Raw genomic sequence first — 25,977 nt, forward strand, 5'->3', positions numbered from 1 at the left:
CAGACAAATACAACCCTGTCAATACCAGGGTTGGCTGCTCTACAACCAGCTGTTTGCCGGCATAACAAACGCATACCTTGTAGAATATTCGTGAACATTCTGTGTTAGTGTTAGAATTGAAATGAAATGAATAATCAACGCAATGGAAGATAGCAACGAAGAGGTAAACAAAATTTTAATATTTAGAGATCAAATTAACATTGGAGCATTTTCAGATTGAACCCTGTCGCAGCATTGGGCCGCACGAGCTTGAGGCAGTGAAAAGCCAAGCAATTATAAAGCTTTCGCCGGTTCAAGTGCCTGCGCATTTCAAGCGTCTGGAATGCAACACCAACCTGAATCTGCCGCCCCTCAACTGGCTGACCACCTCACACAGCAGCCATGGTCTGCATCAGGCGTTATATCAGAACGCAGGATTTGCCAGCTTTCGTCTGGGCCAAATGTTTCCTGATTGTGTTGGGGAGGTGGATGTCGTATCGGATGCGGAGAACATTAAACAGCTACTGAAACTGCCGTACAGTGCTAAAAGTGCCATCAGTATGGTTGTCCACAAGGTGGGCAACACTCTGTTACTGGACGAGTTTGATATCCAAAAGTATTTATTGCGCAAGGCAGATGATGATTGGAAATGGTTGCGCACCTTTATATTGGAGCACATCTTGGCCTATGGCGATGAGCAGCATAATTTCTGCCTGAAGGAACGTTCACGCGAGGCGCTGCAATCAAAGAACTTGCTGTCCAAGTTTCTATATCACAGTCTAAAGCAGACGGGCTACACGGATTACGATGGACCAACGCAATTGACCAATAGACGCGCTAGTCTACCAATCATTGGACCTGTTTTACCAGAACCAAAGATCGATGAGAATGTGCCCGATCCCAAGTCGAGTCATGCCTTCAATCGCAACGTCGTGTGGACTTTTGAGGACATACGCATGCTTATTGGAACCGATATGCCCATCTTTGGTGGCCCAAACAGGCCCTGCATCAGCCTGCGACTTCGGGACGCCGCTCAGCCTATCAATGTGTTGACTGGCATTGATTATTGGCTGGACAACCTCATGTGCAATGTACCCGAGGTGGTCATGTGCTACCATCTGGATGGCATTGTGCAGAAATATGAGATTATCAAGACTGAGGATTTGCCCTATCTGGAGAATTCACAATTCTCACCAAAGGTGGTTCGGAATGTGGCACAGAATATCTTGGCCTTTCTCAAAGCGAATGCAACCAAGGCGGGTCATACTTATTGGCTGTTTAAGGGACGCAATGATGATGTTGTCAAATTGTATGATCTAACTACGCTCTGCCAGAGCCAGAATAAAGCAACCGAGAAGGCGGAGCGTCCCCAACAGCAGCAGCAGCAGCAAATGAATCCCTTCACTGTGCCTGTGGGAATGTTGCTTTATTCCGTGGCACGCAACATGAAGAACACGCTGGAGCATATTACTCCCAAGACGGCTGGCAATATACGCGCACTGCTGGACAACTGCATCAAATTGTTGCCCAAAGAGCAATATCCACAAATTGTGAGCTCCTCACATTATATACTTTCTGATTTGCATATTCCGGCGGGGATTGATCCAAAGGCGCCTAAATTCAATGATCCTCAGTCGTTGTTTGACGACGACGAAGAGGAGGAAGATGACGAGGAGAGCTATGATGACGAACTCCTTGACTTTGGGCAGGACAAGTACTATCAGAGTGCGGCACAAAGCGGTGGCAAGGCCAATGTTGCTGTGCGGCACATTTGTGATGCTCTGCGGGATTTCAAGTCACACGCAAAACCTTCCAAACCAGCTCCCTTAATCGCTGACACTGTGGAACGCTGCAACATTTCACTGCAGCACATTAGCGCCGGCATCTCCTGCCTGCAATACTTTAATGGCAATCAAGAGGAGAAGCTCAAGGAGTCGGAAATGCACGCCAAGCAAGAGGAGAAGCAACGAATTCTGCATGAGGAACAGAATCCCAACATGGCGAAGCCCTTTAATGCCATACCACTGCCATATGAGCAGCTCAAGCTTGTCGAGCCGTCATCTACGTCTTCGACTCAGTCTCAAGCACAGCCCCAAAAGAAACGCTCCATTAAGAACAAGAGCAAACGTAGCAAGTCAAAGGAACTGGCCACAACTAGCAGCACCAAACCTGCAGCTGTCAGCAATCATCAACTCAGCGCCAAGTTTAATACACAAAACTTCGGTTCCTGGAATGTGCATCTGAAGCTTCTGCTGCTGGAGAAAGCTTGCCTGACTTATGCCACGCTAGCGGAGCATCATTATGAGACCCAGAGCTATGGAAGCACTCTGCAGGCCATTGAACTGGCCTGTCGCTGCCAACAGGTGCTCAACAAGTATATGGCGAATGTGGTGTCCCAACAGAGCTGTCTGCTGGGACGCGCCGGTGACTGTTTCTTTCAAATGTCGAAGCATTGGAACGCCATCGAGGAGTATGTGCAGCAATATGAGCAGCTGGATGAGTCAACGCGTCTAATTTCCCTTGAGCTGACACAGGAACTGGAGGAAACAGAGCTGCTGAGTCTTGCCCCTGTTAAGAATGTGGAGCAAGTGATGCTGCATAGTTGCAAATGCTATGAAGAGGCGCTGGAAGATGCCCAGAGCACGGAGAGCAATGAGCTGCTGCGTCGCTTAGGCAATGTACGCAATGAATTGGGCCTCAAGTACATGTACTCTGCGCAGGGTGAGTTATCTGTTAAGTTATCTATTAAGACTTATATATTAATATATTTATTACCTTGCAGAGGAATATAGTCTAATGAAACGCAAGGCTGAAAATGCTCAAGGGACTGAAGAAACAACAAATGATGATGAGAAATCTAAAACGGAGCCACTCTATGTCAAATTGACTGTTAATTCTTATGACTGCCTGCGTCGTGGCATTGAGGCTTTCACGGCAGTGCAGGATAATGTCAACCTGGCATTTCTTTACTGCAACATGGGCAGATTTATGAGACTGCGTGCTCATCTTACCATGCCCAATGAGAGGTGTGTAATCTAAGTGAGAGACAGGTTCCACTCATATTGAAATATTCTCTTATCTCTAGTACCATTACCCTGGACGCACAGAAAACGTTTTACAACGAGGCCTTTAATTATTATGAGAAGGCCAAAGACTGCCTGGATACACGCAAAGCGAATGCGGAGCTCTGGGATCTGGTGCAGTGGGAGCTATCGACAGCCACGTTTACGCTTGCCAAGCAATTGCAGGACTTTAGTGTGGCCGATAACAACAGCCTGGCCGAGGCCTCCAAGGAGGTGCTCGAATTGCTGCAAAAGTCGCTGCGTCTATGCGATGTGGAGCATGCAGGGGCACGACAGGTGCTCTACAGCTTTCGATCGGGTTTGATACACAAGCGGTAAGATAATAATAATTAGATAGGAACTTGTCCAATCGTATAACTTGTTCAATCTCATTGCAGCATTGCCTCCTTTCACTATGCTCAGCTGCGTGGTTATGGCGTTTGCGAGTTGTCCCAGCTGCCAAAAGCAACGTTGCAACTGTGCAAATATCACTACGAGAAGGCGACGCAGATATTGGAGAGTCTCAAGGAGGTGCGGGACTTGATGGTCGTGCAACTGGAGCGCATCTCATTGCACGAGTTCCTAGCTGAAGGTATGTGACAGAGTTTACTTAATAGACATACATTTTAAGCAAGTTTCTCTTTTGTTTTTTAGTTTCCACTCACGCTGCACAGAAGGTAAAACAAATGCAACTGGCTTTAGACATTTGCTTGCAATGCCAGCTTATTTTTGACCACGTCATCGATACTAACAGCAGCGTTCAAATTGACGATGACGAGTTCAAATCACATTTGACGCTCTTCGAGAGCCGCTTGCAGAATGCGCTTAAAACGCTCATCAAATTGCTGTTAACAACCGGCAAGGATCCAAAACAGCTGTCGGCACTGTACAAGCGCATGTATATGGAAACCTTGACTGGGAAACATGGCATAGGCGCTCAGCAATCATCGACAGCGTCAATATCGCGCTCACACCATTTGCACACGCTGCTAACCCGGCTGAAAGCCATGTGCGGCGCTCAGCCAAGCAGCGACTAGTCAAGTAGAGCTCTCTGTACGTGTCGTCTACGAGTTTATAAAAATTGGTTCAGTTCAAATTTAACATATGCATTGACCTGGCTTGTTTATTGATGTATTGTAATTCGGTTTCTGTTTCGACCACTTTTCGAGTTTCCAGTTAGCCCCGCCTTTGGCATGGACAATCGCCAGACATTTCCTCGGCCTCAACAATGCTGGCGGCATTCAATTGCATCGCTGCCAGAGCTAGAAGAATGGCAGTTCTCAAGATCTGTAAAGGATCAAGCTTTAGCATCAATCAACTATCGATTAATATAAACAATTATTACACATCACATCTTACCTTAAAGCACAGACTAGGCATTTTAAGTTTTCTGTATTCGCCTCAGTGGGCGCACGGCTCTTATAAAGTCGCGTGGCTGTCACGAGACGTGCCACTCATCAAGATTAGAGACATCTGAGTGCCAAGCGCTGGCTGCTGCTCTATGCAATCTTGGACAGCTTCTGTTCTGTTAAATATGTTGTTAAACAAGCTGCGGATGCTCGAGAATTGAATCTCATTCTCAATCATGGCTCACTCAAAGTCTCCCTGATATTTAAAGAAAAGTGTTCAATTTATTTAAATCGATTGCAAATTGCTATAAATTCCCTTAATATATTACTAAGAATTAAAAAACAACAGAAAATGTTGAGTTTTAATGAAAAATTTGATCTTTATAACTATTAGCAATAAGAAAACATATATAATTATTTCAAATAAAAACATGTTTTCTAAAATAAATCGAAATTTCAATTAAATATAATTGTTTGTATATTTTTTATTAATTTTATGCTGCACTGAAATGCCGCTGTGAACGAGCGTAGCGCATTGCATTAATTTCAAATAATTTGGCGCACTTTATTATTATTAAATTTGAATATTATAAAGTGCTTAGTGCGACACATTGCATTGTTTATGGTTTATAGTTTATAATTTTATTGTAATTTTATCGTAATTTTTTTGCTTTTGTATATAAATTCTACCAACGCAGCAGAAAGCTCAAGTCAATGCCTTGGCTCTTTGTGACGCGGCTAAAAACTGTGTCAAGCTCAGTCACAGTGGAGCAAGTGATGTTGAATAATGGAGCAAAATGACGCCCACACAGACAGCGTAAAGAGCTGATCTGGGCACGCACGAGTCATCCAAGTAGCCATGATGAACTTGCGTAATGACGACAAGGGAGAACTCTCAGACGATGGCGTAAGCACACAGACGACGCCTGCTATCTGGACCCGAGCCGAATTCAGTGGCATGTTTTGGACTTGGGACTTGCACGTCTCCGTAGCGGCGACGTCTTGAGATTGCGGCTGGAACACAAAACACAAAGAACTTGCCATAGAACAGACGAAAGTCTGCTAAAACCAAACTTGCATCATATTCGTCACGTAAGCCAAGAATTGCCATTGGCATTGCCTGGATTTTTACTATATAAACAAAACTGGCCGCTTCAGTCAGACATTAGTTACCTGCTACAAGACAAACTAAACAAATCCCAAGCCAAACAAAATGATGAAGTTCATGGTAAGTGTCTGGAAATCCATTCCCCATCCTCTTGCAACATCAACTTATTTCCCTTAAATTTTTATAGTGCATTTTCGTCTGCGCCATCGCCGCTGTTTCGGCCAACGCTTATGGTCGTCAAGGATACGGCAGTGCTCCAGTTGGTGGCTATGCCTACCAGGTGCAGCCTGCTCTGACCGTCAAGGCTATCGTGCCCGCTGGTGGATATGGTGGTAACAGCTATGGTGCCGGCTATGGTGGCAACAACTACGCACGCACCGTTGAGGTGCCAGTCTCCGCCGTCTACACCTCGAATGCCGGATACGGACATGGTTATGGACATGGTGCTCCAGTTGTCGATCGTCATGCTCTTGGTCTGGCCAAGCTCTCCCTGGCTGCCCCCAGTGCTGGTGCTCCTCTGGTCTGGAAGGAGCCCCGTCAGGTTGTCCACCAATCCTATGGCTCTCACCAGAGCTATGCCCCACAGCACAGCTATGCCGAGAAGGCTCAGGGTGCATCCGCTGCTGCTGCGTCCGCTGCCGTCGCTGGCAAGAAGAGCGGTTACCAAAACTCCGGCTATTAAGCGACTTAAAAACTCAACAGTGAATCGAAAGCTTAACACTCGAGAGTTAAGTCTATAAGGCGTTAGAAAGTAATAAAAACAACAAATCATCAAAACAAATCTATACAATTGATTGACATTTTTTGGGGGTTTCTTTTGTGTCGATGCAACAACATATAAGAAAATCAACTTAAGCTTACTTGGCTTTATTTTCAGAAAGCTCAGTCTTGACTCAGAGTGGCAAATGAAAAGCTTTGGTTTTTCAAGAAATAATAAATTTAAAAAATATTAAGCTCAATTTAGAAGAAAACATATAATATAATAGAATAGAAATAATACAGATTTTGTAAAATATGTCCAAGTAAACTATTCTAAAGTTCAAAATCAAAGTTTGTTAGTTTATTAAAAAAAAAACATATGTTTTAAAATATGCAAATAGATTTCCATATTTATTTTCCTAAGTAATCGTAAATTTATTTCCGGATATTCGGGCCATGTCAACAGCTCAATTTCCAGCCAATGATTGACTGTATGAGCCATAATAATTTGGAATGTGCAAAGTTTTAAAGCTAGAATACAATAGAGTACTTTATTAAAAAAAATTGGGGCTACAAAAAAGTCGCACACGTCGTTCGTGAGTTCATTGAGAACTCAGAAAGTACTCGTGTTTAGTTTTGTGTCTGGGCATGTGTCGAGCCAAGTCAAATAAAGGGGCGGGATTGTGGCTTTTATCGGAGCACAAGCGAAACATCGAGTTACCCAACAATTTTATAACGGTTCGAGTATATACGAATACAATACAAATGCGATGGCTTATGTACAATTATGAAATCTATGAAAATTATAAAATAAGTTACTCAAATTAATTGTGTGAATATATGGGAGTGTCACGTAAATATCCAGTCTAGTTTTTGCATATAAAAGCGCGCTGTGTTGGCAAACAAATCATAGTTTCATTGATTACTACAACCAACAAAACTAAACATTCAACATGAAGTTCCTGGTAAGTAATCCTAGCAATTGCCCAGAGGCGACAATTAACTAATCCTGTAACTCATTTTTACAGTTCGCTTTCGCTACCCTCGCTCTCTTCGCCATGATCAATGCCAACCAATACGGTAGCAACCGTGGCTATGGCGGCGGATACGGAGGTTTGGCCTACGTTCAGGAGCCTTCTTACGGACACGGCTCGTATGGCGGTCATGGTGGTCACTCCTATGCTCAGCCCCTGTACTCCAACCCATCAAATGCCCGTGCTGCTGCCTCCGCTGCTGCCAGCAATGGCGCCATCCGCCCAGGCAACTACAGGCAGTTGGCCGTTCCCGGCTATGAGATCGACACCAGCTACAACGCTCCAAGCCGTGGTTATGGCTCCGGCTATGGACGCAGCGTCTACTAAACTATTGAACAGTTGAAAATTTGTTTCATGGAGCAGCAACATCAGCTACACTGTGACAAAATAAAAGAAAAGAACCGCTGAACGCCGTGGAAAATGTTGAACAAAAATTCTATAATTTGTTTTTATTTATATTCTGGTTGTGACAAAAAATGTTGCATACTCTTGAGCGCACAGTTTAAATCGGTTTACTTTTTAGAGCAAGCAGAAGGAGCGAGCAAGAAGTTAAGGGGCTAATTTATTTTAAGTATTTAAAACTATTTCAAATTCAAAGCAAAATAACAATTGCAATTGTTAAGTGACAATCTATTTGATATGCAGAACAGTGTTAGCAAAATTAGTAAAGTTGATATCTATGACTCATATTTCCCTGCTGGAGTCCAAACTGCCTTAAGGATCATTTGCTGAAGAACAAAAAATTTACAGACAATTGAGCTGTGATGAGAGAGACTTGGCTGCTAGACAGAGACAGACAGAGACAGCAGCAAGCAGTTGCGTTCTTATCCAGCTGCATGCTCTCACGCCTCAGCATCATCATCATCATGGTAGTTAATTTCATTTAGTTTAGCACATATAGTTTTGGGGCCAGTCTAAAGAGACCGTCATCCCCCAAAGCGGCATTCAAATGTCGGCGATACGAGAGACTGGTAAAACAAGCAACACTAGAGCTGTGTGGAGCGGTATGGCGATATGGAGGTGCGATTTGGAAAGCAAGAAGAAAACAGAGCAGAAAAAGAACTGGGGTGAATTGAATCTCTACTGAGCTGAGCCGCCCACCGCCACCAAGAAGATGAAGATGAAGAAGAAGGAGAAGAAGAAGAATAAGAATAAGATGATGATGTTGTGAGCTGTGAGCTAAACTCAGCGCCGTGATAAATTCGTAGCGAGATCACGTTTCGAGCGCTTCATTTATTTTGCTTATATAAAGAAGTGTGCTTAGCATTTGGTTCGTTAATTGTGCCAACTGTTCCAAGCAGCGAGCGCTACCCAAAAAAACTTAAAGTCCAACCATGAACAAATTCGCCGTAAGTAAAGAAGTCTTCCCACTTCCCACTTCCCGTTCCGCTTCCAGCCGGCTGTTCAACAGACAATTTACCTACCCCTATTTTTGTTTTCCACTCAGACTCTCGCCGTTTTCGTGTGCACCTTGGCTCTCGCCAGCTGCAATGGAGGATATGGAGCTCCCAGCTATGGCCATGGACACCGTGAGGTCTCCAGCTATGGACACCGCGAGAACAACGGTGCTGCTGCTGCCAGCGCCGCTGCCGCCGCCGGTGGCAATGATCGTCCCGTAGAGATCGTTGCTGGTGGTCCCCGTTATGGCCATAGCGAGCATCTGCGCCCAATCCTCTTGGACTCCGGCTACAATGGCCACAACCATGCCGGATACGGTCAGGTCGTGCAGGCTGCCAACTATGAGGGCAAGAAGTACCATGGCAACCATGGTTATGGTCAACAGCGCGGCTATGGACGTCCCCGCTGGTCTGTCCAGCCTGCCGGCGCCACTCTGCTGTATCCCGGCCAGAACCATTACCGCAGCTACGCCTCAGCTCCCGAGTACACCAAGGTGGTTCTGCCCATCCGTGCCGCTGCTCCAGTTGCCAAGCTCTACGTGCCAGAGAACCACTATGGCAGCCACGGTAACTACCACCAACAGGCTCCCCGTTATTAGAGACCTCATGAATCTCTCGTGAAATTTCTCACAATTTAACGGAAACGTTCGCTGTCCAAACAGCGCCAATAAAATCAACATCACAAAAAAAAAAACAAAAACAAAAATGTCTTATTGATTATACGGTTACACTTTAATATATAATGTAGTATATAGCATAGCGGTCTGAATGGCCTTGGGTGGCTCTCAGATAAGTGGTCGATAAGTGGTTCCGGTAACCACCAGTTTTTTACCAATGTTTGGCAGTTGAAGTAGCAGCTGCAGCTGTTGACGAATTTCAATTTGATTGCAAGCTAATGAGCTGGAGAATTCCGAGCGTGCCCGTGCCTATGCAGATGGTTGAAAAGTTCTTAACTCTTAAACAACCAGCGGAAAGAAGTCAACGATTTGTTGACCAAAATTTAAGCCAAAATTCAATGTGTATGAACACTTTTAACTTTAATCTTTTTCTGAAATATGTGGGTTGTAATCTTAGAAAATTGGCATTAATGAAATTTAACGGAGCCAAATAATATTTATACAACGGAGACAATAAATTCATTAGAGCAAGTTTTACTTCAAAAACAATTAATATACATATTACTAGCGTTACTTATTTTTAATTAAATATTGTTTTTGCAAATTCTAATAGTTTTTTTTTTTACATTTCATCTTTTATTTTATGAAATTAAATATCTAGATGTTTAAAGGTATATTTACAAATTTCCCTTTTCAAAATGTATTTTTTTTAACAATATTATTACTCATTTTTTATTGTAATTCTTAAATTTTAATGTGCATCCGATACATAAAAATTATTTTCGCTTCTTAAATATTTCTTTTACCTTTCTTTAATAATCCTTCAGTTACAAAATTAGATATATTAAAAAATATATAATAGAAGTATTAAATGCAAAAAAATGCACACATGCTTAAATAATAAAAAAAATATAAATAAAAGAATTTCTGTCGGAAATCATAAAATACTCTGTGATTTAATAATTTTAATATTGTTCTTAAATTGAAATGGTTTTAGAAAAGTATGTTGAGAGACTCACAAGCTTACAAGTTGAACTTGAAGTTGCCGAATAAAATAAAATTAGATATACAATCCAAACATTAAATCAGATGTATGATCTATAAATAATCCAAAAAGTTAGATACTAAATAGTTTTTTTTATAGTTTTTGGTGATTTTCTAAGCACAGTTTTCCCTGAATAACTACATGCACCCTCAGATATTAAATAAAAAAAGCTTTAAGCTAATGAGCCGAGAAGTTGAGTTGAGCTTGGAGCAATTTCGATTGTCAGCTAAGCTTGTTGCTTGTAGCCAGATTGAAGACAGTGAGACCTAGAAAATGGCAGCTTAAGAAGAATTAAAGAGCTCAACGGATGTGTTGATTTTGGAATGCATAGCAAAGAATATTATCAAGAAAATTAGAGAAGACTATGACAATATGAGACAAAAATGTTGATAGTCAACTCGAATGCTGCAATGCAGTTCATTGAACAGAAATGAGCTGAGTTCAGTTTAGCTAAGTAAAGCTGAGTATAGCTGAGCTGAGTTGAGAAGCAGAGGCGATGATGTTGTGGGCAGGTAGCCAAGTCAAAGACCTGATACCGCACACACCAAAAGCGAACTGAGCGTGCTAAGCAGGGGGGAAGTCAAGTCGATATCAATGGAGCTTGTTGCTCTTCGAGGGGTTGTTGTTGTTGTTAGTGTTATGGTTATTGTCATTGTCATTGTCGTGGTCGTGGTTAAGTTTGTCGCAATTTGGCGCGCAATTTCAAGAGTAAACCGACACCGAAACCGAACTGTAACCGAAGACTGCGTCTGTTTGCATTGCCTTATCAATAAACAGAAGCAGAAGAGTGACCCCTGCTCCCCTCCCTGAGCTGGAAGTGGGATTTTGGTGCGGTGCAGAGCGGAGGCTGCTTAGCCGGCCCCAAAGTGTAGCAGCGTAAGTTTCGTCATGACTCGGCACACATTCGGATTCGACTGGGCTTTGGTCACGTAAAGCGTACACACAAATCGCTGGCCAGCTCAAATACTATGGCTATAAAAGCAATTTGGCCATGCGCAATTGTTAATTAGTTTTGAAAACAGTCGCCTCCTCGCACCATCAAATAGAAATACAACAACAATAACAACATGTCCGTCAACTACATGCGTCTCCTTTGCCTGATGGCCTGCTGCATCTCCGCCTCCTTGGCATCCTACAGACAAGCTGACTACTCCGCTCCCAGCTATGGCTCCGTTGGTGATTATGTGAAGAATGCCGAGACTGCTGAGGCCCAAGCTGCTGCTCTGACCAATTCTGCTGGCGCCGCAGCCTCATCGGCCAAATTGGACGGCACTGATTGGTACGCACTCAACCGTTATGGCTGGGAGCAGGGCAAACCTCTGCTGGTCAAGCCATACGGTCCTCTGGACAAGCTCTACGCCGCTGCTTTGCCTCCACGCTCCTTCGTTGCCGAGATCGATCCAGGTGGGTTACTCAGCTACAGGTCAATTATCAGTTTGGCATACTTAAAGTTCATTTCTTTTATCGTTTCAGTCTTCAAGAGGAACAACTATGGTGGTGCCTATGGTGAGAAGACCATCACTCTGAACACTGGCTCCAAGTTGGCCGTGTCTGCCGTCTAAATCTTAGCGAGATTTATAACTGCAACTGAAAAGTCTTAATAAATAGTGATAGTTTAAAGTGTAATGAAATCTGTCTTGTTTCTTCAATGAGTGGGTTGGGTTCTAGGAACTGGGTACTGAGTTCAAATTGAATGACAGATAGACAGAGTCCCAATCATTAGACACATCTGCATTGTTGTTATTTATATATTTAGTATATTATGAGTAAATTCAGTTTTTATTGCAAAATACAAAGTAAAAATATATGAAAATTGCTCAGTTTTCTTTGGTTTGTTTCTTAATCGTTTCTTTTAATGTAAAATCAATTCGTTACGAGCACACAGATATTTACCTACTAAACATAAAATGAACTAAAAACAAGTAGAAGCGGTTATAACTCGGGCAACTCGTTTCTTTCTAGGGTCGATTGGTTGATCTTTTGGATTCTGTTATTGTTGTTGTTGTTGTTGTTTATGTTATGTTATGTTTTTAAAATCAGCCAACTCTATAAACAATCTCTCTCTCATTTGTATCTCTCTAACGTTGCAAAACTTGTAAGTTTTTCATTTGATTTTATTTGTTTTTTGGTTTAAGGTTCATTATTTTAATTAAATTACATGAACTTCAAAATATTATTATTATAAATAGATAGGAGATGTGTAGTGTTATATATGTATTTATAATTTATAACCTATACGAACTCTCGCAAGCTCTGAAAAAAATTTAAATTATAAAAAAACGATTCTCAAGCAAATTCCATCATTCATTCGAAATTGAGAAAACTCATTACTGCATTTTTCTTTTTCTGAAAATGTTGTTGTTAGATCTTGTTTGTTGTGGTTGTTCTTGTTGTTGTTGTTGTTGTTTGCTTTTGGTTTCTTTTTTTTAATATTATAAAATGTTGCTGCTGGGGGAGGTGTTTGTATGTGTGTGTGTGTTTGGTGTGTGTGGTGTGTGTGTGGTGTGTGTGGTGTGTGCGATCATCGATCATCAATCTATTCGGTGATCGTTCTTGTTGTCTCCTGAATGTACACCTGAGAGCCGGGCACAGTGGAGGTGGTGACGAATGTGCGGTGCTTGGCGCGGATCAGATTCAAGTTGGATTCGGCAACATCGGCACGATCCTCGGCAGCCTCCAGTTCGCGTTGGAAACGACGGACACGGGTGGTGGACTGCTGGGAGAAGCCCTCCTGCTCGGACAGCTGGCGTCTGTAGATGTTGATCTTGGCAGTGGTCTTGTCCAGCGCATCCTGCAGCAAAATGATATTCTTTTGGTCCTCCTCGCACTGTACGATCACCTCCTTGACGGTGCGCTCCTTCTTGCGCAAGATCTTGATGGTCTCGGCATGACGGCGCTTCTCCTCCTCCAGCTCCAGTTCCAGATCACGAATGCGTGCCTCCAGTTTGCTGATGATGCGCTTGCTACCGGCAACAGCGTTCAGCTCCACTTCCTCCAGGCGAATGGACAAGTTCTGCACAGAATGGCACATACATATATATATATATTAACTTAGATATATTGAGATGAGTGTGAGTAACGTACCTTGACTTCGACTTCCAATGACTTCTTGATGGTCTCCAGCTTGACAATACGCTCCTGCTCCTCATGCACCTGCTCGACAACATGCTTCAGCTCCACGGACACCTTCTGGTAACGTTCGTCACTGATGCGCAGCTCCTTGGACACCTCCTCGTAGTCGGAAGCAACCACAGTCAATTCCTGCTCCAGCTTGGACTTCAGGGACACCAAGTTGACATTGACAGTGCTCAGCTCATTGATGCGTGTGGTGGCTTCCTCGTATTGCAGCTCCACGGTGCGCTTGGCACGATTGGCGCTGTCCAGATGGGAGCGCACCTCCTCCAGCTCACCATTAAGACCGGCCAGACGACGCTGGGCAATGCCATACTGATCGAGGGTGGCCTGCAACTGGCGCTGCACATCCTCGTAGTGGGCCTGGAGTTCGGTCAACTGCAGCGACTGCTTCTTGATCACCTTCTGCAGATCAATGTTGGTCTTGTTGGCCACATCCAGCGACATCTCCAGCTCGGTGATCTGGATCTGCAGCTTCTTCTTGATGCGAGTCACCTCGGTCTTCAGGCGAGTCTCCGCCTCAACGACACGGGCATTCAACTGCTCGATCTCAATGCTGGTCTGCTTGCTAAAGGATTTCAAAAGAAATAGTTATAGTTCAATTAAACGTCATTCAAAATGTACAATGTGTTAATCATTTTTGTTTGCTGGAAGTTGCCCTCAAATGTAGCAGACTTTTACCTCGAAGTTTGTCGCTTTCATTCGCTTTCATTTCGCTCGCATTCTCGTCGCTATTTTTGGCCCAATGTCTGACCCACAAAACAAATTTTCGTAATGCTCAGCAAACTGAACTCTGTTCAGTTCTGTTCTGTTCGTAGTTTTTGCAGTTGCTGCTGTTTGCTGATTTTTGTGGCATTGTCAAAAATTGCATTATTCGGCCGCTGCATTGGCGAATTTACATATTTATTTATACGCTTGATAAAGACATCGAACTTGTCACAAATAGCGCGTTTACATGCCAAGCATTTTCTACCTTAGAACCTGGCAAGTGCATCATGCGTCTAATTTTAGTTGTAGGTGAGATGAATTCTTCTTATATCTTATGTCTTTTGTCATTTGTCTTTTATTGTCTGTTGTTTCAACTTTGCCTCCCTTGCAATCGTTTGACTTGCCAACATTTTTGACTTATTCTTATTTAGCTGTTGATTCATTTGACAAGTTAAGTGCAAGTTGGAACTAATGGAAACTCATTGCTAAAAAGAAACGCCTTAAGTAATTTGGAATACAGCTACATTTGAATATAATAATTGTAGTACAATTTTTAGTTCCTATCTAAACCTACACTTATTTGTCGGTGTACCCCGCACTTTCCTTTCTCTCCACAACTTTTCTTAATTTTCCACTACATTTCATACAACGACTTTCTAAATCTCATACGCATCTATCTGTTTTGTTTGACAAATGTATTTGTTTTTCTCAGTGTTCTAGCCCATTTCTTAGTTACTTAATCTATGTGTACTCATTGTTGTCGCTTTGCCAAGGTATTTAGCTTGAGTTTTGCTTTGCGAACGTAAGTATTTTTCATTTAATTTTAATTTTTTTCTTTATTCTTTCTGCTTGTTTTTCAATGTTTATTGTCTACGCAGAAATATGTGATAAATTTTTTTCTCGGTTTTTTTTTTTTTTTTTTTTTTTGATGTCATGCGCATCACTTTTTTTGTGACAAATAAATATAAAATAAGTTATTCAGTTTTCTCTTGAAGGACACGTCAAACACAATGAGACAACAATTTGCCAAACCGAAATACCTGTCTTAAAGATGAATGTATTTGCGTGGGTGCGAAATATGATCATCACTTGAATTGGGGAAAGTAAAATATGTTTTCTAATAGATTAGATGTAGCCTAAATTATACAAATTTTCTTTATTAACACCTAGTAATACAAAATATAAGACTCAACAACTCCAAAAAAATTCAACACATGAAATAAATTATTTACTTCGAAAGTATTGAATATTTCAGAATTCAATCTATTAATCTAAATGTTATTCCCCAATTTATATTCTGTCTATCCCATGCAATAATAATCTTTTTATTTGGTATTCATGATAAGTCTCCATTCAGTAGAAAATCACATCGATTAAATTGCTTAAATCCCACACATCTTTGGCAATTATGATGGTCAGCTGCAAATATCAAGCCAAATATTCGGCGGGTCGTTGCAATTAGCCAAGACAAACAATTTAAAAATTTCAGCAGAAATAATTTACAGACGACTAAACAAAAGATGCAATGCCAGAAAACAGAAAACATAAGACAAATGGGGAAATTCAAGCCAAATAGACAAGTGCACGAATTATGCAGGGGAACAGAAGGAAAATGTGAAAATGGGGAAGCGACTAAAAACTAAAATAAATTAGCAAGACAGATAGAGAGCGTGTGTGTGTGTGAGGGAGAGGGAAAGGAAAATTGTGGGATGCAAAAGAGATTGAGATACAATTGAAAATTTGTTCGCATTTATTCAGAATTGTCTGGGCTAGAACCTAATTGAAAACACCAGAGATTCAGTACTCGTATTCCAATAAAATATTGTTGATCATGTGAGATTATGATGTGTTATGCAAAGGAAAGGGAAGAGACAACTATGGCTATAGATTAGCACGATCAGTGCTGCCAATAGATATAGGTATAGTCCTTGAGTTTGGGATGTGTACGCATCACTTTGCGACAGATCCAACACTTATCCTCTATACCACACCTGCTATCCGCATAGAATTCAACGGTGCGTTGATTCAACGTCGACAACTGACGCTTCACATTGTGCAGCGACGAGGAGACACGATGATCGAGCTTATCGACCATGCGATCATCCATTAACTCCATGTGCAGAGTATGGGCACGGACTTGTCCGCTGCCCTCGAAGGGGGACGTGGAACGAGCACGGGACGCGGCACGACTCGAACGGATTAAGGTCTGAGAGATATAATTCTCCTCCTGTTGCTTGGCACTCTTGATATTCTTCTCCGATTCGGAGAGCAGAGCCTGGGCAATGGCACTGGCGGACTTGCCGCGTATCGAACGCTTAAAATCGTCAGACATTTGATCAATTTCGCTATCTAACTCGATTTTTCGAATGCGCTGTAAAATCTTTAACGTATCGCGCTTAATGGTATCCTCGAGCTCCTCCTGACGACGACGACGACGCTGACGCGATCTCTCGACAACTGTGTCCGGTTCAATGTGCTTTGCCACACGCGTTGCGTCAACGAGCTTCTGCACACTGAACGGCGATCGTTTCTTTGCCCGAAAGCTAAGCAGAATTTCATCGGCACGAGCGGCGCAGGTGCGAGACAGGCGCAGAATCTCATCGGCATTATACTGTCGGACAGCGTTCGAGGAGCGATATTGCTTCATGCCCCTCTCGCTCACCCATGGCAGATGTGGCTGCTGCACTTTCAGGCCTTTTGCCTTTGCATCCAAATAGTCCAACATTGGCTGATAGAAATTCATCGTATAGCCATAGTTGTCATCATATGTCGTTGTTGCATGACGGAAACGCGATGGACGCTGTTGCAACGCCAAAGCCATTTTTGGAGAGGGACAGCGAGAGAGAGAGGGAGAGGGAGAGAGTTTAAAAGAGTGAGAGGGAGTATGGAATGATTGATGCGTATGTGTGAAGTATGCTTGTATACTTAGAATAAATGTACTCTAATTAAAGCTACTAAAGATGAATACAGCTTGGCTGTTTTGTCGCCTTGTCGCCTTGTCGCTGTTGTCGCTTTGTCGCTGTTGTCGTTGTCGCTGTAGCTTTGCCTTTGCCCAACGTCGACGTCTTCAGTTTGGCAACAGTTGCTGATGCTTCGCAAATAAATTTTCAAATTTGTTGAAATCTATAAAAAGATTGCAGTTCAGTTGTTCAGCTGTTGTCTTTTCGGCAAAAAGGTATCAACATAATGACGACAATTTACCAACAACAACAACAACAACATCATCATGATCATCATCATCCACAACATGATCATGATCATCAGTTGGCAGTCAATGTTGTGCTTTTTGGGCTATGATTGATTCATTTTGGCAGCGTCTTTAAGACTATGACAAAATGTCACGCATTTTACGCAATGCAAAAACTTTTCTTCACATTTTCAACAAAAACAATGAAATAAATGAAGAATGTAAATTTGGATTAATTCTTCTTAATTTCATTCAATAATTTTTCCATTGATTCACAGCCCAAGCTCAACAATTGTCTTCATCAAAACTCTCACCTATTATTGAGACTTTAGTGATTCTTCAAGTCTATCTCTGGTTATCTCTGGGATATTTTGATCTTTCAACTTATGTAATCACAGCAACTGCGCAATTTTCTGTTGAAAATTTCAACAATATTACGATATTCATTCAAACTCTGTTCAAAGTACTCGAACCACTTCAATCACAGGGCAACTGTAGAGTTTATTGCGTATACGCCTGGTGCGACGACAGTGCAGGACTTTAAGGAGTTGCTGCTGGGGAAGAAAACTAATGCCGTTGCTCGAGGGGCGACTATAAAAATCGTACTGATTGTCATGTGAATTGGGTCAATTTGATATCAATTGTTTTTTCAATTGCTGGCAAACGATTGGCAAAATCAATCGATTGGCTCGAACACTTCCGATTTGGCAGAGGAAACCGACAATTCGACAATTCGACAAGTCGATTGGCCCTCATATGTTTGCCAGTTTCGCTTACAGTGGCGCCGCAATTTGTGGCAACTTCCATGGGGGATTTAAATGAGATTTCATCACTTACCGAATAGCCTCAACCTCTTCGTCCTTCTCGGCCAGACGACGCTCGGCATCGTGACGATATTGATTGAAGTCAGCGGCCAGACGCTGTCCGCGTTGTTCCTCAGCCTTGCGACCCTATAAATTAAATTATTAGTTGGCTAATCAGTCAGAATGTTAATATATATAATTAAAACACTTACAGCTTCGGCTTCCTTGTAGGCAGCGGTGAGTTCATCACGCTCGTTCTCCAGACGACGCAGCTCCAATTCCATCTCATGCATACGACGGTTCAGCTCATTAATGACACTCTTGGCCTCATGCAGATCATCTATAAAAAAAGTATGAAAATTAATCAGTGATGCAAAAATACTAAACATCGAAAAATCGTAAACTAAATTTTCGTGTAAGAGATTTCTCTAATACTTTTACTCGATTATTTTTTAAGTTTCTTGAAAAATCGAAAAATTACCCCTAATTTAATTATGAACCAAATTTTTTCCATCATTAATCATTTGTTCCCTTTTTTTTACCAAGACACTTTTACAAAAACTATAAGCTGTCATAACTTTGTCAAAACTTAAACGATTTACTTGCGGATTGTCAGTTTTAAAATTATAAGGTCAGAAAAATAATTCTGCATAAAAATTTGAAAATTCAATGTTTTTACATTACTGTTCATTTGTTCAATACTTTCCCTTTGACATTATTACAAAAACTTTAAACTTTCATAACTTTGTCAAAACTTAGCGATTTCATAGTTGATTTATCTATATATATATTATGTTTATACATTTTATGATTATTTGGTCTCTAATTTGATTCTGCATCACAATTGGATTAAATTTTTACCATCACTGTTCTTTGTTGTACACTCTTTTAAAAAAAGGTGATTTGAGAAAACTTGATGTAACTCGATGTAATATTTGAGGGTTGATCGACAAGTTGTTTTTTTTTCTTTGCTTTCGATTTTACCAATTCAATTTTAAACTCTTTTCCAGTTTGAACTATCATAACTATAATTAATATAATTTTTAGATTTCAAAGATTGTTTTACACTTACCACCCAGCTTCTTGTTCTCGCGACCCAGCTGACCGTTGGCATCCTTGGCCTTGTCCAGTTCATGGACGGTGCGGACAAGATCGGCATGCTTGTTCTTCAGGTCACGCTGGCTGGTCTCGTAGAGAACGATGGTTTCATCCAGACGGGACTTGAGTTCGATGTTGTGCTTCTCCAGGGTGTTGACAGACTTTTGCAATTCGCGGCAGCTGTTGTTGGACTTCTCCAGATCGATGATGAGAACCTCAACTTCGCTGGCCAGACGGGTCTTAGTCTTCTCCAGATTGTTGACCTTAACGATGAGGATTTCGATGTGCTCCTCCAGTTCGGTGATGCGCACCTGGTACTTGCGACGAATCTCTTCAACCTCTTCGGCACGGGCTGCCACTTCGGCATTCCATTTGTTTTGCCACGAAGTGGCATCGGCATTGGCCTTGACCAACTGACGTTCCAAGTCAATGCGCGCCTCGGACTCTTCTTCGAGTTGAGAACGAGTTGAATCCAATTCGATCTCAACCTGATGCAGCGAAGATTCGAGCATTGAGCGACGACGGTCTTCGTCTTCCAATCGACGGCGTGCATCCTCGAGCTGGGAGATCACTTGGCTCTTGGAAAACGAGACAGTGTCCAATTGAACTTTGAGATCTTGGACGTCCTTGATCAGCTCAATGTTCTCCTGCGAGAGGCGAGATTTGTGCGAAGTGATATCGATGACGGTGCGATTCAGTTCCTCGATTTTCACATTCAACTCGCTAATGGAGATCTCCAATTTCTGGATGTGCTTCTCCGAGACGATCTTCTCCTTGTTGTATGATTCGATTTGGGAGAGCAGCTCGTAGACTTCGGACTGGAATTTGGCCTTGTCCTTTTCGGCTCTGTAAACAATCGATCAAAGAAAATATTTTGTTTTTTTTTGCGATTAATTAAAAGTTCAATCCGTTAAATCTTCAATACTTAGGCATGGCTTGTGAGATCGGCATTTTTTTGGTGAGCGCCCAAGCTGTGATTTAATTAGAGCATTACCCAAAGCTGCCCAAAAGCTGTAAGATTTGCTAAGAGCAAGCTAAGGTATGAGTAGAGAATTCGGTGAAAGCCAAGCTTTTAGAAATCTCTGGAAGCTTTTGGTTATCAATCAATTACGAGATCTTTGACCAATATCTTTTCGCATGCAAGCTGCCAACTTACAAAACAACTACTTTAATTGGCAAAGTGTATAGAAAAGCTCTCGGATCGATAGGCAAAAGCTTACAGTCTTAAGGTTAAGAGCATGTGCCTGGAAGCAAGCTATTTAAATATTCATAATAATAATAATAATTTGACATTTACTTAAAGATATTCCAAACATTTTTAATTTGCACTTGTGCGGCAGGGTCATTAATTCGAGTAATTACTGTACTTGGTACGAGTGTATTTAACCTGGCCCACCTACAAGTGGCAAATGCCAAAAACGTATCGAATTTCCATAAACGTTCAATTGGACGAAAAGAGACAACAACAACAACAATCATCACATTTTGAATATGATTCAATCAAAGACATATTTGGATTGGGCGTTGGTGCAAATGAGAGAGCAACAACAACAACAACAACAACAACAGCAACAAGAGAACAAAAACAACAACAGAAATGCGGCTCTCTTCTACTTAACGTTCAAGAATGTAGATGAAAATTTCAAATTTTTCTAAAAATAAATGCCGAAATATGCGCTCCTCGTTGTTGTTTTTCTTCAGTTGTTGTTGTTGCTGTTGTTGGAACAACATATGGTTGCGTGCGTGCGGAAAACGTTGAAACTTTTTCAAAATAAAAGCTTTCGCTAAGCTCCGCGGTGTGAGCGAGAAAACTGCTTTGTCTACGGGAAAAGTGCGCAAACTCGGGCGACACATAAATTCTGTGTACCTGAGCAAATCTAACCGAACACTGAAAATATTTCAGATGCAGATTAAAGTAAAAAACAGTGTAACATGCTGCAATTTAACTTGTAGTAATTAAACAGGCAACTACGAGCTTAGATTACGTATACGCCACGTTGTCGCAACGCAATGTTTGACAACGACAGCCTTGAATTTGTCGTGCTGACCGAGAGAGAGAGAGAGATAGAGAGAGGTAGAGAGAGAGAGTTGATTTTGAAATTCGAAATTCCTATGCATTTATTTTTGGATATTTGATTTGGAAATATGAGTAGCAAACCAAGACTCTCCGCAATGTTTTGCTTATACTAAATGAATACATATTTGAGTATGAATATATTTTCGAGAGTGCATAAATATTTGTGTCAATAGAACTTTGCAAGCAATGCAAATTGAATATTTCCCGCTGCGGCTTTTCACAGTTTTTCAGCATTACGACTCATCGGCTTTGCGGTAATTCTGCTTGTCATGGCATTTTGATGAATTGTTTATGATCTGGTTTCGTTTTTGGTGTCAGCGGGGCAAGCAAGGTTAGCAAGTCATTATTGTTTGTTGTTGTTGCTGTTGTTGTGGCTGTTGCTGTTTGCATTACTATTTGGAGACATTGAAAAGTCAACGCCAGCTGACGCCACTTCATCAACATCAGGCATACATCAGGCAACAAAAACAGCAAGAACAACCGCAACACATTATAAACAATAAACATGGATATGCATGTTTATGTTTGCACAACATTTCTAGGTCAACGTGGAAATGAGGCCAAGAGGCCAGAAGGATGATATGATGATTATTATGAAAATAATGAGATCGATGAGGTCTTCAGATTATGAATATTGCATACCTAGACTTATTTTTCGTTAGGATTTCGACCTGTTCCTGGAAATCCGTAATAATTTCGTTGTGCTTTTTCTTCAAAAGCGTGTGGGTCTCCTCCGATTCAAGATGAACATCCTCAAGCAGCTTGCGCAGCTTCAACAGCTCAGCATCGCGCTTGCGGTTGGCTTCAAACTACAAATTGTGGATAAATTACAGCATTAGCTTAATGTTAAAGGCAGCTAATCAATGGCAAACTCACTTGATGTTCAGCACCACCCTCAGCTTCCTCGAGACGCTCGGACATCTGTATGACCTGAACGCTGAGGTCGGCTTTCTCGCGCTCGATCTGCAAGCCAAAAGATTAAACATTACACATTAGCAGATAGATAGATAGAGAGATAGATATATAGATAGATAGATATATGCATATTTGAGCATATTTCATAATTTATAATTCTATTTTTAATGCAAGTTTCAGCCAACCCACACACACACGCCATGCAATGCAGATCATGATGCATCACGGCAAATTCAAACGGCCCATAAAATATATAAATCAAATTAATCAGTCAAAAATAATTATGTGCATGTAACACCCAAAATAACAATGGCATAATGCCAGCAAATCTTTATAGGTATCCATACCTATCGCCTCCTACATATATCTACGTATCTACGTATCTACTTGTGTATCTGCATCTTCTAATGCATTTCTAAAAAGGCATTAAACAAATTTTATTATACGCCATTCTGTTGAACTGCAATAGAATTTTTCCAACAGCTTTTTGTTGCATCAATTTTGACCTAATTTAAGACCTGCAAATTTGCGAATAGTTTTTTTTCCGAACTAGTAATTAAATGGAATTTTAGGCATTTTCTTTTTGTTTCCACTGAAATTAAATTGGGGAGCTGTCAGATGCAATTCTGAAAAGTTCTCACTCGAAGGGAGATGTGCGCATTTGTGTAAAAATAAATTTTATTCAGAGACTGTGAAAGAGTTACTAGATAAAGATAGAAAATGTATAAAGAGAATTCAGTTTTTTTTAAATGTTTCAAAATTGAACAGTAATTAAATGACTTTAAAACTCTCTTTAAAAAATCTTTTAAATTAAATGATTCTGATGCGATTGAGAATCACAGCTATAACCTTACCCATAACTATAATTTTCCAAGAGTTTTGCAACATTCCGTATATACAAACTGTAGATTTGTATCTATCTAACTTAATGGCCACGTAAGTACAACCGTAAATCCATTTGCGCCATGTGTATCTTGTAGATACTTTTGCTTGCCGCAATATGCATAGATATGTATGTGTGTATAGAAGACAGGCTGCTTGCTGTTGCCTTGTGAAAACTTTTAATGTGCAAGAAAATTATTTAATTTTCCCATACACACATTTACACCAACGCACACACACACATACACATACACACTCGCCCACAGATGAAAGTCTTCAGCTGTGCCAGCGAATTTTCTTTCGACTTGTGCTTTTCTATCTATCTCTGTATTGTTCGATAATGATGATGATGATCATGTTTTTGGCTACTTTATTTTCCTTTCTTTTTTAGCTGTTGTTGTTGTTGTTGTTGGTTGTGCTGCTGCGGTTGTTCATATTTTTGTTGTTTCGCTTCAAGTTAATCATTGCTTGTGTATTGAATGTCGTGCGCTAATTTTAGCCATTTTGTTCCATATAATGTGTGAGAGAGTGTGTGTGTGTGTGTGTGTGAGAGTATGTGTTCAAGTATGCGAGAGTTTGCTGATCCATAAAGCAAAAGTAATTAAAATTATTTCCACAAAGTATACGTATATGTCTATAAGTATATATACAAAATACGCTACCATTCTACCAACTTGTGCACTTGGTGCTCCTCCACATCACAGCACAGCACATCACATCACGTCGAGGGCCCCAGGCCAGGCCAGGCCGAGCCCGGTCGGGCCGCATTTTCTAAATTTGTAATGGCAAACAGGAACAGACCTGGGCCTTCTTTTTTTTGCCTATCTGCAGCTGAATGAAGTGCATGACACTTTGCAAATGCAAATATTTTCCCACTCTGTCTTTGCTTTTCCTTCTTTTCCTACTTTTCCTACATTTACTTCTTTGTCAAACACACACAAAACGCAAATTCAAATGCAAAATGCAAAAGACAAAACACAAATTGCAAATGCAAAATCATTTATCATTTGTTATTGTGTCGGCTGGCTCCGCCTTAAAGGCAAAAAGCGATTGAAGTTCAATGCACATCATTATCATTTGTTCGACGCACAACTCGACTCGAAGGGTAATTTATTCTTAGCATCTCTCTAAATGCAAAAATGTGTTCTATTCTATTGTTTTTGCCGCTTTTTTGCTTATTTTTTTCTTTATTTTCTATTTTGATTTTTTTTTTTGTTTCTTGCCTCTTTGCGTTTCCTTTTGATTTTCCACATATTTTGCTGTTTTTAGGGTGACATTTGCAAACGAGAAAAGTGAAAATCGCTTGTTGCATGGCGCTTTCTCTTCACGAGGAATTTGTTTTTTTGCCGCCGTTGAGCAGGTGAAAAACTATTATAGATCATTTCATTCCCCAGACGAAGTTAACTCTTTAAAGGCATTAACTAATTTGATATACATTTAAGACTAACTTAAACTAATATTTAGTATTTGTATCTCAACTTACCCTTTGGCGCAATTCACGTTCAACTTCAAGATCATCTTGGAGCAAACGGATCTTATCCTGCAAGAAAATTCATATTTGTATTTGTATGTTTGTAATCTTTTCAATTTTCATATATTTTTCGTCGATTTTCACACTCGGTTGTTTGCACAAAATTGGAAATAAAATTTTATCGCATTTTCCAATGTGTATCTCGTAGGTGCCGTGTTACATAATTTTCACCGACGCATATATGTATCTTTGTAGATATGTGTAGATATTTTTGCTCAAACGAATTTTATATTTCCACACACAAACGCGGCGAGCACACACATAGATACACCTACATATCAATATATATATACGTATATATGTATGCATATAGAGGTATATATAGTATTTCTTTCATAGTCTTTAAGACACAAATAAATTGGATTTTAACATTTGATTCAAGCATTTTTCAAATACTTTTGCAATTGATCACTGTTTGTTATTATCGAGATAGTTTTGAGATATAGTTTTTGAGCGTATCCAGACGAGATGATGCCTGATCCTTACCTCCAAGCGCGAGAGCGAGCTCATGTCGGTGATGTATTCGATGTTAACATCAGCGCCACCGGGTCCAGTCGATGTGGCCCGGTAGGAGTATTTCGAAGAGCGTACAGCTTGCGATGACGACATTTTATGTCAGATTTTCCAATCGATTAAATTCAATTTGTTGATAATTACAATTCGTTACGCGTTAGTCGCGTCTATTGATTTTGGTATATAGAATTTTAACTTGATCAAGCGAAAATCTCTACAGCACCGCACGCAGTTGTGTAGTTGTCACCGAGTCACCGAATAATTCGTAATAAACGTCGGAGTAAGGCTGGTGATCTACTGAACAAGAGATCCCGTTGTCGTTCGAATAAAGAGTATTTCGTTTATTTGCTCGATGGTCGCTTCTGTTTTCGTCTATTTCTACAATTTCGGACGATTTCCACGATCCCCGAAGATTGCCGACAATTTCGGCACTCGGCACTCGCTTTTTCGAGCGTGCTTTTTGTCTTCATCCGATTACGAATATTCGTATTTTCGGCTCCTTTGAGTATTTCGTCTTTGAGTGAGTTTTTTTTTCCATTTCCCTCAGCTTTTTCTTTCGGGCCATTCTGTGTGCGTGTTAATTGCTCAGTTGTGTGGAACATTCTTTGATTTTCATCTATTTATTTTTTTATTTTTTTGGTATTTGGCTTCTTGTCGCTTCGTGTGAACGCATTTTCACGCCAGTTTGCGGAGCACCCAAAATAAACTCCAAGTTGTTGTTTTTTCGCTTACCTGTAATTAGCCGATGTCATTTACATATACAATCATGCGTCTACATCTGTGAATGTATGTTAGCATGTATGTGTTTTTTGGCTTTTCATTTTGTGTATCTGATTTTTAA

General features: G+C 40.9%; 6 protein-coding genes and 1 long non-coding RNA gene across 9 annotated transcripts; 5 read left to right on the forward strand and 2 right to left on the reverse strand.

Annotated features, from left to right (window-relative positions):
* The first annotated feature begins 19 nt into the window (after positions 1–19).
* LOC117787129 (erythroid differentiation-related factor 1) lies at positions 20–4,142 on the forward strand. Its single transcript, XM_034625570.1, has 6 exons — positions 20–163; positions 216–2,700; positions 2,762–3,005; positions 3,065–3,376; positions 3,440–3,633; positions 3,696–4,142. The coding sequence occupies exons 1-6, from the start codon at positions 143–145 to the stop codon at positions 4,076–4,078; spliced, it is 3,639 nt and encodes a 1,212-aa protein (XP_034481461.1). The 5' UTR covers positions 20–142; the 3' UTR covers positions 4,079–4,142.
* Positions 4,136–4,483, reverse strand: LOC117787131. Its single transcript, XR_004617671.1, has 2 exons — positions 4,401–4,483; positions 4,136–4,328 (listed from the first exon to the last, which is right to left on the reverse strand). It is a non-coding gene; the product is annotated as an uncharacterized LOC117787131 (long non-coding RNA).
* Positions 4,484–5,588: 1,105 nt separating this feature from the next.
* Positions 5,589–6,281, forward strand: LOC117787428 (chorion protein S18). The gene is made up of 2 exons (XM_034625953.1): positions 5,589–5,618; positions 5,686–6,281. The coding sequence occupies exons 1-2, from the start codon at positions 5,604–5,606 to the stop codon at positions 6,178–6,180; spliced, it is 510 nt and encodes a 169-aa protein (XP_034481844.1). The 5' UTR covers positions 5,589–5,603; the 3' UTR covers positions 6,181–6,281.
* Positions 6,282–7,135: 854 nt separating this feature from the next.
* LOC117787465 (chorion protein S15) lies at positions 7,136–7,665 on the forward strand. The gene is made up of 2 exons (XM_034626007.1): positions 7,136–7,162; positions 7,226–7,665. The coding sequence occupies exons 1-2, from the start codon at positions 7,151–7,153 to the stop codon at positions 7,556–7,558; spliced, it is 345 nt and encodes a 114-aa protein (XP_034481898.1). The 5' UTR covers positions 7,136–7,150; the 3' UTR covers positions 7,559–7,665.
* Positions 7,666–8,486: 821 nt separating this feature from the next.
* LOC117787432 (chorion protein S19) lies at positions 8,487–9,322 on the forward strand. The gene is made up of 2 exons (XM_034625956.1): positions 8,487–8,580; positions 8,679–9,322. Exons 1-2 carry the CDS (start codon positions 8,566–8,568, stop codon positions 9,225–9,227), a joined length of 564 nt encoding a protein of 187 aa, XP_034481847.1. The 5' UTR covers positions 8,487–8,565; the 3' UTR covers positions 9,228–9,322.
* Positions 9,323–11,342: 2,020 nt separating this feature from the next.
* LOC117788272 (chorion protein S16) lies at positions 11,343–11,916 on the forward strand. Its single transcript, XM_034626990.1, has 2 exons — positions 11,343–11,694; positions 11,764–11,916. Exons 1-2 carry the CDS (start codon positions 11,358–11,360, stop codon positions 11,850–11,852), a joined length of 426 nt encoding a protein of 141 aa, XP_034482881.1. The 5' UTR covers positions 11,343–11,357; the 3' UTR covers positions 11,853–11,916.
* Positions 11,917–12,110: 194 nt separating this feature from the next.
* LOC117788271 (paramyosin, long form) lies at positions 12,111–25,473 on the reverse strand. 3 transcript variants are annotated; one of them, XM_034626987.1, is made up of 9 exons: positions 25,110–25,473; positions 24,576–24,632; positions 22,172–22,258; positions 21,938–22,104; positions 19,193–20,064; positions 18,333–18,460; positions 18,155–18,267; positions 13,375–13,990; positions 12,111–13,303 (listed from the first exon to the last, which is right to left on the reverse strand). In XM_034626987.1, the coding sequence occupies exons 1-9, from the start codon at positions 25,230–25,232 to the stop codon at positions 12,827–12,829; spliced, it is 2,640 nt and encodes an 879-aa protein (XP_034482878.1). In that variant the 5' UTR covers positions 25,233–25,473; the 3' UTR covers positions 12,111–12,826. The 3 variants fall into 3 exon arrangements, with proteins under 3 accessions (XP_034482878.1, XP_034482879.1, XP_034482880.1); XM_034626988.1 differs by lacking the exons at positions 18,155–18,267; positions 18,333–18,460; positions 19,193–20,064; ... (2 more) ...; positions 24,576–24,632; positions 25,110–25,473 and adding an exon at positions 16,122–17,253; XM_034626989.1 differs by lacking the exons at positions 12,111–13,303; positions 13,375–13,990; positions 18,155–18,267; ... (4 more) ...; positions 24,576–24,632; positions 25,110–25,473 and adding exons at positions 15,858–17,253; positions 17,632–17,730; positions 17,791–17,933.
* Between the last annotated feature and the right edge of the window lie 504 nt (positions 25,474–25,977).

This window comes from Drosophila innubila (genome assembly GCF_004354385.1).
Source record: "Drosophila innubila isolate TH190305 chromosome 3L unlocalized genomic scaffold, UK_Dinn_1.0 0_D_3L, whole genome shotgun sequence".
NCBI lineage: Eukaryota > Metazoa > Arthropoda > Insecta > Diptera > Drosophilidae > Drosophila > Drosophila innubila.